Source organism: Gadus chalcogrammus, chromosome 18 (assembly GCF_026213295.1).
Source record: "Gadus chalcogrammus isolate NIFS_2021 chromosome 18, NIFS_Gcha_1.0, whole genome shotgun sequence".
NCBI classification, from domain to species: domain Eukaryota; kingdom Metazoa; phylum Chordata; class Actinopteri; order Gadiformes; family Gadidae; genus Gadus; species Gadus chalcogrammus.
The window spans coordinates 11,468,103-11,479,842 of NC_079429.1; the positions used below are offsets into that span (position 1 = coordinate 11,468,103).

The 11,740-nt window shown below is 45.5% G+C and overlaps 2 protein-coding genes across 3 annotated transcripts in view; one reads left to right on the plus strand and one right to left on the minus strand.

Annotated features, from left to right (window-relative positions):
• ercc4 (excision repair cross-complementation group 4) overlaps nt 1-6,626 on the plus strand; it is a 7,086-nt gene extending 460 nt beyond the window's left edge. Inside the window, exons 2-11 of one of the 2 annotated variants that reach the window (XM_056577152.1) lie at nt 220-400; nt 699-894; nt 1,147-1,354; nt 1,755-1,935; nt 2,565-2,696; nt 2,825-2,929; nt 3,131-3,782; nt 4,128-4,220; nt 4,363-4,475; nt 4,852-6,626. In XM_056577152.1, the coding sequence (XP_056433127.1) occupies nt 220-400; nt 699-894; nt 1,147-1,354; nt 1,755-1,935; nt 2,565-2,696; nt 2,825-2,929; nt 3,131-3,782; nt 4,128-4,220; nt 4,363-4,475; nt 4,852-5,585 (2,595 nt within the window). In that variant the 3' untranslated portion in view covers nt 5,586-6,626. The remainder of the gene's footprint in view (nt 1-219; nt 401-698; nt 895-1,146; nt 1,355-1,754; nt 1,936-2,564; nt 2,697-2,824; nt 2,930-3,130; nt 3,783-4,127; nt 4,221-4,362; nt 4,476-4,851) is intronic. The other variant, XM_056577153.1, reaches the window with a different exon arrangement.
• An 857-nt stretch (nt 6,627-7,483) lies between these two features.
• LOC130371406 (heterogeneous nuclear ribonucleoprotein A1-like) lies at nt 7,484-9,165 on the minus strand. The gene is made up of 5 exons (XM_056577181.1): nt 9,112-9,165; nt 8,933-9,012; nt 8,751-8,846; nt 8,500-8,646; nt 7,484-8,300 (listed from the first exon to the last, which is right to left on the minus strand). The coding sequence occupies exons 1-5, from the start codon at nt 9,119-9,121 to the stop codon at nt 8,172-8,174; spliced, it is 462 nt and encodes a 153-aa protein (XP_056433156.1). The 5' UTR covers nt 9,122-9,165; the 3' UTR covers nt 7,484-8,171.
• Between the last annotated feature and the right edge of the window lie 2,575 nt (nt 9,166-11,740).

An 11,740-nucleotide genomic window follows, 5' to 3' on the forward strand; every position in this document is an offset into this window, starting at 1 on the left:
GTAAATGTGCATCAAGTCCTAAACCAGATTTTGATTATAATGGCTTGAACAAATCTACACTGTTAGTCGTTATCTCCCTACCCCCTCACAGTGTGTTATCGTTTTGTAATTTCCTTGTTTTACAACTGCTTTACCGTCTTAGTGATGGCATGTAATACACAACAGTCCAAAATAGATCGTTTGCGTTCATCGTCACTTGCTCTCCCTCTTGCTATGTAGGAGTATTTTACTGAACAGTTACGAGTGGAAGGTGTCACCCACCTTCCCAAGACCGTGAACAGCGACATCCAAAGCGCAGAGCGCTACGACGTGTACACCCAGGGAGGAGTGCTGTTCGTCACTAGCAGAATCCTGGTGGTGGATTTCCTAACTGACCGCATCCCTGCTGATCTCATATCAGGTGTTTACAGGGGCTGCATACAACCTTGATTTGATTTTATCAGAAATGTAATTATATAGAAATAATAGTTCAGCATTATCAGCAATTATCGGCTATGTATGAATTTATTTGATGTACATTCCTCAATCTGCTCACCTTCACTGACTGTTATCACATACATTGTAATGCATCGTATTGTAGGCTGCTGCCATGTGTAATTCTGTTACAGCAGTCTGTTATTTGATGGAGCCAAAGGCATACCTCCCCCTAGTGGACATAGTGCTACACTACCATCTGACCCCTGGCTGCCGCTCTCCAGGTATCTTGGTGTATCGCGCCCACAAGATCATCGAGTCATGCCAGGAGGCCTTCATCCTGCGTCTGTTCAGGCAGAAGAACAAGACGGGCTTCATCAAGGCCTTCACGGACAAGGCCACCGCCTTCTCCTCAGGATTCTGCCAGGTGGAGCGCGTCATGAGGAACCTCTTCGTCAAGAAGCTCTTCCTCTGGCCCAGGTGGGACCCCCAATATGGGACACACACACGTCGCACGCACACACTTAAACATTGTATATGTAAGGCTGAATGTGAGTGTTTTGTTCATTGAGAACATCATCACTTTCCTCATCGTAGACTATACCTGATTTGGGAAATAAACTTAAGACAGAACATTAGTATCTGCATCGTTTTAAAGCTAATCGTTGATAGAAGTTCAGAGGGAGATTGAGGCCTCATCTCCCCCCATCCCTCTGGCTCCATCTCTTCCAGGTTCCAGGCGTCGGTGAACGGGGCGTTGGACCGACACAAGCCCGAGGTGGTGGAGCTCCAGGTGGAGCTGACCCCGGCCATGCGCGCCATCCAGACCTCCGTCATGGACATCATGAGCGCCTGCCTGAAGGAGCTGAAGCGCTTCAACCCCAGCCTGGAGGCGGAGGACCTGTCCCTGGAGAACACCCTGGGCAGCGCCTTCGATAAGGTCCGTCACCAACGCCGGAGGCGTCGGTTTGAATAGTGGACATCCTCGACTTGCTGATATTTCCCTTCTGGGATTAATGAAAGGCATCCTAGTTTGAAATGTTTGTTGTAACGTATTATTATGTATTCATATATTCTGGATTTTACTAGAGGCATTTTTTTATTAAAATAAATTAGAAATACTGTGTTACTGTGTTGAACAAAACGTTCAGAAGGTACTCATCTGATTGACTGCTTCTGAAAAACAAACTATTCCCATACAATTATTATGCAGAGCCCTCATAAAATGCAAGTCGTCCCAGTACTTTGCACAGAAGACCTCATCCAAAGCGATTTCTAAATGTGGCTGTGTAATGGTCCTTTCTACCCTGACCCCCCCCCCCCCCCCCCCCCCCCCCCAGACCATCCGCCACTACCTGGACCCCCTGTGGCACCAGCTGGGGGGCAAGACCAAGAACCTGGTGCAGGACCTGAAGGTGCTGCGGACGCTGCTGCTCTACCTCACCCAGTACGACTGCGTCACCTTCCTCAACCTGCTGGAGTCTCTGCGCTCCAGCCAGAAGAACTTCGGCAGCAACTCGGGTGAGGAGGCATCAGGCACAGCAGGGTCGAGTGGTGAGGGGACGGGGGGCGGGACCCCCAGCAGGGAGGATCTGGGTCTCAATTGACTCATCAATGACTAAATCGTGTAAAGTTATAATAAATGCATTAAAGCATTTAATAAAAATGTAGTAAAATAGAATACAGAAATATGGCAAGTATGTTCTGTTGTCTGAAATGTTCATTTTAAAAGTCATATGAAACTGCCAGGTACGGGAATATCTCAGGAAACAAATGGTTTCCTGACTGGTTTATACCAACATTAGTTTGAACAATTTACTTCTATTGTTTGTGCCTTTCCATTGCTTATATCCAGTTCTCTGTCTCTTTGTGTTTACCTGCTCATTGGAGGTGGTTGCTCGCATTTATGGGGATTCAGTACAAATATTCAGGTGCACGTTACAGAAACTAGGTCACAAATTAGAGGTGGGAGTATGAATTCATGCAGTATGTCATTTGTTTTGTTTTTTTAAATAATTGAAAGATATGCAACATATGCACTCCGTGGTGCCTCACAAATGCTGCGAAACAGGTTCTTGTAGGTGTAGCAGCATTGTTTCGTCTGTTTCAAAAGTGTGTAAAGATGTGTGGGATGTTGGCTGGAACTGCAGGCTGGCTGTTCCTGGACTCCAGCACCTCCATGTTTGTAAACGCTAGGAGCAGAGTTTACTGTTACCCCCAAAATAAGAAGAAAATGAAGATGGGCCTGGAGGCAGACGCCAAGCAACCAACCGTGGCTACTGGTAATGGACGATAACAGATGCCAACTACTAGTGCTGTGTTTTTAGAGCTGATACTGTACACACGTTAACAAATGCTTGTTTTAATGCTCATGTCTACGCTTTCTTTCTAAACGGTGTCAACATTACAGAGGGGAGGCGGGAGCTGGTGCTTGAGAAGTCTCCCAAGTGGGAGGCTCTGACCGAGGTCCTGGAAGAGATCGAGAAGGAGAACCAGAGCGCTGCACATGAACCAGGTGACCATATCTACAACCTCTGCCCATTATAGTTTATGTTTACCTTAAAAATAATATATGCTATTTTAGCAGAGGCTTTTAGTAAAAATATACATGCAATTTTTTTTGGGGGGGACACACGTCATCAATCAGCAGGTTGAGACTACAGATGTATGTGTGTCCGTGTCGGCGTATATGCCATTCCCACGTTGTAACAAACAGATCTCCTCTACCTCCCCGGACTCTCAGGCCGTGTGCTGATCTGCGCCAGCGACGACCGGACGTGCGCCCAGCTCCACCAGTACATCAGCCGCGGCTCGGACGCGCTGCTCCACCGGCTGTACGAGCGCACCGTCGCCAAGCGGGACGCCGGCGCCGGCGCCGCCCTCCAGCTGGAGTCCCACCGCGAGGGCCGCGGCTGGGCCAAGAACAAGCCCCAGGACGACGCCACCGCCGCCGCCGCCTCCAGGGGGAAGAAGAAGACGGCGGCCGCCAAGCCCAAGAACGGCAAGCAGACGTCCAAGACGAAGAACAGACCCTCCCTGACGCTGACCCAGATGGCGAAGGGCGGGGACGGAGCGGAATGGATGGGCAGCAGCGGAGACGAAGACGACGACGGCGGCGGCGGCGGCGGCGGGCTATCGGATGAAGAGGAAGCGCCGCTGAAGCTGGACCTGTCGTCGGACTGCTACTACGGCGTGGTGCGGGAGCCCCTCACGGTCATCCACCCGCTGCGGGGCTGCACTGACCCCTACAGCCTGACACGGGTACTGCACGAGGTGGAGCCCAGCTTCGTGGTGCTGTACGACGCGGAGCTCAGCTTCGTGCGCCAGCTGGAGATCTACAAGGCCAACCGCCCCGGGAAGACGCTGCGGTGCGTGGGGCCGGGGGAGGGGGGGGGTTAACGCCCGGTAGAAAACCTTTGGGTGAAAGGGCATCCCCTTGCTTTGGATGACAGCGTCTGCTTGATTACTGAATAGTACAAAATAAGACGCAACATGCCAAAAGAAAAGAAGGAAGATGAGGACAGCACTCTAATTTGACTCATTTAGAATCGCGACACAAATTGCCAGAGGCCCATCTTCAGCGTATTTCTGTCAATGTTCAAAAGTCAAATTGGACTGTGTCCTAGGCTTTCCTTGTTTTCTATTACTATGTAATAATATCAGGACACAAAGTCAATCTCGTTTTGACGCATTTCTTACTTGTGGCCGTTCAGAGTGTATTTCCTGATCTATGGAGGATCCACAGAGGAACAGAAGTATCTCACCGCGCTCTCCAAGGAGAAGAAAGCCTTCGAACACCTCATCAGGTACGCGGGGCGAGAACCGATTACAGGCCTGTTGTGATACGTTGTTGTGTTCCAGTGTTGGGCTACAGATGTCGACGGATGAGGGGCTGCTCTCTGGACTTGTGATGCATGATGCTATGTCCGCTTTGTGTCTGTCCTACAGGGAGAAGGCGACCATGGTTGTGCCGGAGGAGCGAGAGGGTCGAGAAGACACCAATCTGGACCTGGCGAGAAATCTGGAGCCCGCCAACGCTACCACCAACACCCGCAAAGCAGGCACGGCTTCTTCATTGGACTCTTCACGTCTAGTCTCTGTTTAGTTATCATTCAAAGCTTTCTTCCACAGGGGTATAAAATTAATTCAGAATCACGTCAGTAGCAGCGAGGGGTTAGGGTGTTGGCCATGCAATCTAGTATATTTTGTCCGGGACTCTAAATCCCTTGCTTTACTGACTAGTCCAACGCATGGCCCAGGGCCAACCCAGGGCCATGCTAACTACACTAAATGTAATACGGTAGAGTGGAACAATCTATCAAAAAGGCGTCTGGGCATTTGAATGTAAAACCCTTTCTGTTGCCACCCCCCTGCTCCTATCTCAATGGATTCTGTTGGTGCCCCCCCCCCCCCCCCCCCCCCCCCCCCCCCCCGCAGGAGGCCAGGACCAGCCCAGGGAGCCCTCCCGGGTCATCGTGGACATGCGGGAGTTCCGCAGCGAGCTGCCCTCTCTGCTGCACCGCCGCGGGCTGGACATCGAGCCGGTCACCCTGGAGGTGGGCGACTACATCCTGACGGCCGACACCTGCGTGGAGCGCAAGAGCGTGAGCGACCTGATCGGCTCGCTGCAGAGCGGCCGCCTCTACACGCAGTGCGTGTCCATGACGCGCTACTACAAGCGGGCCGTGCTGCTCATCGAGTTCGACCCGGCCAAGCCCTTCTCGCTGGTGGCGCGCTCCGAGTTCCGCCACGAGCTGTCGGCCAATGACGTCACGTCCAAGCTGACGCTGCTCACCCTGCACTTCCCGCGCCTGCGCATCCTCTGGTGCCCCTCCCCCCACGCCACGGCCGAGCTCTTCGAGGAGATGAAGCGGGGCCGCGGCGAGCCGGACGCCGCGGCCGCGCAGGCCATCGCGGCCGAGTCGGACGCCAAGACGGCGGAGCTGTACAACCCGGCGCCGTACGACTTCCTGCTGAAGATGCCGGGGGTCAACGCCAAGAATGTGCGGGCGCTGGTGAGCAAGGCGGACAGCCTGGCCGAGCTGGCGGAGTTCAGCCAGGAGAGGCTGGCGCAGGTCCTGGGGCACACCGGCAACGCTAAGATGCTCTACGAGTTCCTGCACAACGTAGCCGACGTGCCCGCGCCAGCTGCGAAGGGGAGACGGACGTGAGGGGACGGTGAAAGACTTACTTCAATATTTTTATTTATCGAATTTTTTAACTGAATTCTGGTTGTTTTTTTATATGCCTTTATGAAATTGTTAACTTAAGCTTGTGTTAAATACTAATGTTATTTGAAATGGAAATGTAAATTTTATGACTTTTGTGACAAATAATTAAATGTTATATCGGACTGTTTTGATACATGATAATAAAGTATTCATTATATCTAAATGCAATACATTTGAATTAATATAGTGGAATTGAGATACACTTTAAATATTACACACAAGGTGTCCATAAAGTTGTTAGCTCTCTAGAGCGCAACAGTGTGGTTCCGGATGTAATCATTTTATTTTCTCCATTTCTTCATTTAACTTTCTATTTTACTCATTTCTTTGCATATGTTTTCTTTTACTTATCTATTATTTTATTTTAGTATGACAAAGTTTATATGCAAAGCACTTTGAGTCTGCCTTGTGTATGAAAAGTGCTATATAAATAAAGTTGCCTTGCCTTGCCTTGCCATAGAGGTTTTGATTAAAAGCCATAATGTCGACTCGTAACCATCCAAAGTATACTTACCACGCGCCATTATCTTGCGAAACGAAAGTAGATGCAGCTGTAGAAGTCTAAGATGTCATTAGAAAACACCTACTACTACTACCCACAATAATAAATTGTAACAAAACCTGTTTGATTAGTTTGGAACAGAATATTTGTTTACTTTATTTTTCAAGGTGTAATCACATGGACTATATTGTGGGCTATGGTGATCAATGCTCAGATCACGAAGATTTTGCATTCTGGTTATTTTTTCTCTTTTGTTAGTGTTGGAGCCATTTTACTGTTGGTTACGAGTCTTTCAAATGAGTCTTAAAGGGGACATATTATGAAAACAACACTTTTCCTGAGATTTGTGTTGTTTTGGGTCTCTGGTGCTCCAACACCCATACAAACTTTGAAAAAAGTCTGTACATGATTTTTTGAGTGAGGTATGCATTTCTGAAATTACCCCGCCTACTTTTACCAAACAAGCGAGTCAGTCTCGGCCCCCCCTCCTACGTAGGAAGGGGGCACAGTGGAATATTACCGCCCACTTCCCCACTCCCCTCCAATCAGAGCATAGCTATGATTTTGTAGACCAGCGGACGAGCAGCTCCGGCGGGGGGAACTCGGCGGCAGCTCAGCTCCGGGAGTACAATCCCTTTCTCTGCCGGACTGTCTCCCCCCGCCGGAGCTGCCGGACTGCCTCCAGTCTGGAGGAGGTGACATGGAGGAGAAAGGGATTGTACTCTTGGAGCTGAGCTGCCGGACTGCTGCCGAGCTACCCCCGCCGTTTTTTTTCAGCACCCGGAGTACACTGCTGGCCAAACGGCTTTGACATCGGCAGTCCGGAAGCTCCGGCGCGGGGATTTCGGCGGCAGTCCGGCAGCTCAGCTCCCGGGGTACAATCCCTTTCTCCTCCATGTCGCGGTTCATGGACTTCAGAAAGTCAAGGCCAAAGTTCCTTTCCCCAAATTCTTCTCAACCATGGCCAAGATATCCCCCACTACGAGTCTTTACTTGTTGTGGAAGTGCCAGAGACGTCAGACGCAGTCTTTTATGATTCATAATATCCGAGGCGCACATAGCTTTTGGCCATGATATTAGATATAATATCATATAATACCCATATATAATATTATTATTATATTATATTGTATTACATAGATATAGAGCTCGAGGTGTCTGCAAACGGCAACAATCCCTTCTCCATGCTCTGGTTCAATCGGACAGCTTATTGGTCAATGGGCAGCAGCTCATTTGCATTAACGCTACAGACACCAGAAACTTTTTTGAAAGATTTTTTTTCCTAAAAGCTTTATCCAGCAAACAGCTTCAAAAACATGTTTTCTGGAACTCAAATACTATGGTCACTTGTTGTGAAAACCCCATAATATGTCTCCTTTAACTTAAGACTCGTTTGAATGAATGTGGAACGCCTTCACCTGGTGTTGACCAGAGGTAGCGACAAAGACCGTATAATCAGGGGAGTAATTGCATGCAGGTGTGCATAATAACGAACAGTGAATGCCAGAGAGCAAACAATATTTTACTGCTCCCAACAAACTTAGACTTTTAAGTATACAATCCACACAACCTATCTGACAGACTAAGGTCAACTTCAACAGGCCAACTGGGTGCAGTGTCAACTAGAGGCAAGTACAAAAACTCTCAACGGCATAAAGGCTGTAGTTAATCCCAAGCCAAAGAAGACACTGACCTAAAAGTTAGCATCTGCAAGCATTTTCTTTAGAGAGTTATTTTTTTTCTGCCTAAAGGCATAGACATAATAGGCCTCCTCTTTTGTGCCGGAGGTCATAGCTCGTAAATGGTCCCAATGCCATAAAAACGACTGCATCAGTAGAATATCTTCACAACACCCAAATATGCAGTTCTAAAAAGTGGGTAGTAGGGCCTCCTATCGGTGCTGCATTGAACTCATCAGTCTCATTTCACTTAAATGTTCAAATGGCTTCCAAGCCATTTGCCACATCATTTATTTCACTTATTGCTCAATTGACATCACAAAACATTCCACATGTACAGGTGGTTCATATCGGCTCTTTGTCCAGCCACTGGGCGTCCTCGAAGATGTAGCCCAGGCCCATGGAGGGCCTGGCCCTAGGTTGAGACGCTCTGTTGGAGGAGGAGTTTAGGACCAGGTCATCCCCGGATCCTCTCTGAAAAAACAAGGGCTACCTGGTCAGGTGGTGGGACCGCGAAGAACTGAAAACGTCTCAGAACAGCACAATGGTATAGACAGCCATAGGGCTGTCTATACCCTGGATTTTATTTTCCTCTTTCAAAAAATGAATTGTAAAACCATGTTGAAGACTTTAGGTCTGCCTTTAAGGGGATCATTGGAAGTTAGGGAATTACCTTTGGACTAACAACCCTTCGCACGGTCGCTAATTCTCCTCCAATGAAGTGAGGGCCGGCCATCTCCGCCTTGACGGCCTCTTCCCCCGTGGCAAACCTGACGAAGCCAATCGCCTTGCTGTCTTCTGACTTGTAGTTTTTAATGATCTGTGCGAGAGATCAGAAGTCACTGGCTGCAATAGTAGGTAAAGGAACTACCCTTCAGTCATTTTGCTGCAAAACGCCTTTAAATGCAAGTTGTCTGGGTTCACCTTACAACCAGTGACATTCCCCCACTCTCTGAAGTAGGCCTGCATGTAGCCTTCGTTGATGAAGGCGTTCAACTGCATAATGATCAGTCCATGTTCCTGCCAAAATAAATAAAATAACAAGATGATCTCTGTGTAGCATAGGTAGGGTAGGTATATGTTATAGTGAAATCATAGTTACTTACCAGCTGATAGTTTTTTTCCAAATCAGCCATGAACATCTTTGGTATGCAAATGTATGATCTCTTTTCTTGTGTTTTTGCACCTAAAAAAAAATCATATCAATAAATGACAATTGTGTGTGCGGGCATGTATATGTATAAATACAATACCTACAATTGTTATATAGAATAAGGGTACGTACCATGGTCCATCTTTGTGCTGTGAACGAACTAGGCTTGTGTGAGGAAGAGATATGAAGGGAGAATCTTTAAAGCAAAGGGGGCTGGGTTACAATAAGGTATTTACCTGATGCAGAATGTTGTATTTCCATCTTAAGAAAATTAAGAGCAACATTCCATGCTCAGTGTGTCATCCGCAAAAGTTTATAACATTGTTTCTGGAAGGCGTAAATAGTCAAATTACAGATGGGGTGAGGTTTATTTGTAGCCTTTATGTCTTCTTTTACTGGTTACTGCATTATCAGAATACACAGCAATCTAGTGTTCCCACACGCAGGGATCATTTGGCATAAAAGCATGCAAGTATATTAAAAACCAATATTTCAGAATTCAGCGGTCAAACAGCTGCATTATGAATTAATACAAACATCCATTCCAAGCTATATAATTAACCATATCAATGTAGAATTGATGACCCAATTTTATCGGTGTTCACCTCAGGCTTAAGTGTTGCGTTCAGTTACAATATTATTTTGACCTTTTATATCGATAAGACAATTTTTGAGCTTGATAATGACAGATTTTGGAACAAACTGGATTTGTGAATACATGTATATGCTAAAAAGAGTCGCGGTAGTTTTGATCAATCCTCTGGGTTGGGGACATTTTACTTGAGCTTATTATTTGACTCATTAAGAAGCTCTGCACCCAAATGCACACAATGGGCGAACCAATAAATAAATAAAAAACTGAGTAGGGGGGGGGATAGTATAGGACATACATTGATTACTTATTTAAAACCCTGACTACAGGATTGCTTGCTTTGAAATACTTACCCTACACTACCAAGGTGGTAGTAGATACGCCTCACAGATGCGTGTTTGTAAATCCCCTATGTTGAAACCCAATAATTGCTGGAGGGAGTTTCAGGAATTTGCATAAAACTTTATGATCTCAGGACAAAGAGACAGATTCCTAGATCATATCTATATGATGTCATGACACATGCCACCACAGAGAGGAAGAACTAGGCCAGGGGTGTCAACAATCAGAGCCATATTTAGGGTTGTGAATAAAATCAGGGGTCAGACATTGATTACAATGATAAATTCATCGAAATGTAAGTAGTAACAGTGCATGCATGCACAATATTGAAGTTTTTCCATGTTTGTAGGTAACTCTACCAGTAAAACTGATTAGTAAAACAAAATAGTGTTTATCAATTGCTGAACAATGTTTGTTGTATAAAATGATATTGCAAAGTTAAACAAAACACATTTGGATCACACTATCACAGTACTTTTGTCTTGAACAAAACAACTGATAAGCTCATGGTTTACAGCTAAACAGTTTAATAAAGCGAAACAGTCAATGGAACCAGTCGTATCTCAAATTGCATGGCTTACTTTGGTAACTTCAGAGCACAACAATAGAGCCTATAACACCAAAGCAAAACTTTGATTGACTCATTCAATTCTTGCAATTCTTCTCCCAGAGGTCACAGAAGCGTTCTGTTTCTCTATATTCATGGCATGTAAATTGTCCTGATAAGAGCTGTAAGATGACAGAAGTAAACACAGCTCTGCATCTGTAGACTATCTTTACAACACCCACCTATGTTGTTCTCAGAAGTGGGTAGTAGGGCCTCCTATGGGTAATACATGGTACTGCATTGAACTCAATGTCAGTCTAATTTAATTTCAATGAAAAATGTTTTCCAAGCCATTTGTCACATCATTTATTTGAGACACATCAGAAATTTATAGAATTTGTAGTATAGTTATAGTAGAGTAAACAAGATAACAAAAGGATGTGGGAACAAAGATTGCAAAAAAGTTTGCCAACTAAAAAAAATAAAAACCCTAGAAAACATTGGAAAGACAAAGCATGTCAAATGCAAAAAAAAACAGATATACCTTCGCATTTGACATCACAATACATCACACATATACATCTTGTTCAATGAACAGAAATAAATGGCAATTGTTTTGTTATGTGTGTGTGTGCATGCATATATATGTATGTATGTATGTTTGTATATGTATGTACACTACACAATAAATTCAATACACAATGGTCAAATGCAGAATATGGGTACATACCACTGTCCATCTTTGTGCTGTGAATGAACTGGGCTTGTGTGAGGAAGAGCTATGAAGGGAACCACTTTTATAGCAAAGGGGGCTGGGTTACAATATGGTATTTACATGATGCAGAATATTTTGTTTCCAAGAAAATGAAGAGCATAATTCCATGCTCAGTGTGTCATCAAAAATGTGAGGGTATAAAATTGTTACAGTAACAATGTCATTGTTCTGGGGAATTATTACTTTGTTTCCGGAAGACGTAAATGGTCAAAGAGGGGGTCTAATTGTAACCTAATTCTAATTGTATGTCCTCTTGTATGTCCTCTTTGACTGCATTATCAGAGACAGCCATATAGTGTTCACACACACAGTGTTAATTTGGCATAAAAGCATATAAGAATATATTAAAAACAAATCTTAAAAAATAATTGTGATTCAACAGCGGCATATCATTTAATAAAAATTCCATTCCCAGCTATGATTAATCAATATGGCAAATATTGACCTTGGAGCTTGATTACGACAGATTATAGCCCAAGATAGAAATATTAATACATTTCCAGAA

Excerpts from the sequence above, each read along its gene's own strand:
- LOC130371406 (XM_056577181.1), bottom strand. Across the intron at positions 8,647-8,750 it reads GGAATGTCACTGGTTGTAAG|ATCATTAAAAACTACAAGTC; the intron begins GTGAACCCAGAC and ends TCTCTCGCACAG. Across the intron at positions 8,301-8,499 it reads GAAGGGTTGTTAGTCCAAAG|AGAGGATCCGGGGATGACCT; the intron begins GTAATTCCCTAA and ends TTGTTTTTTCAG.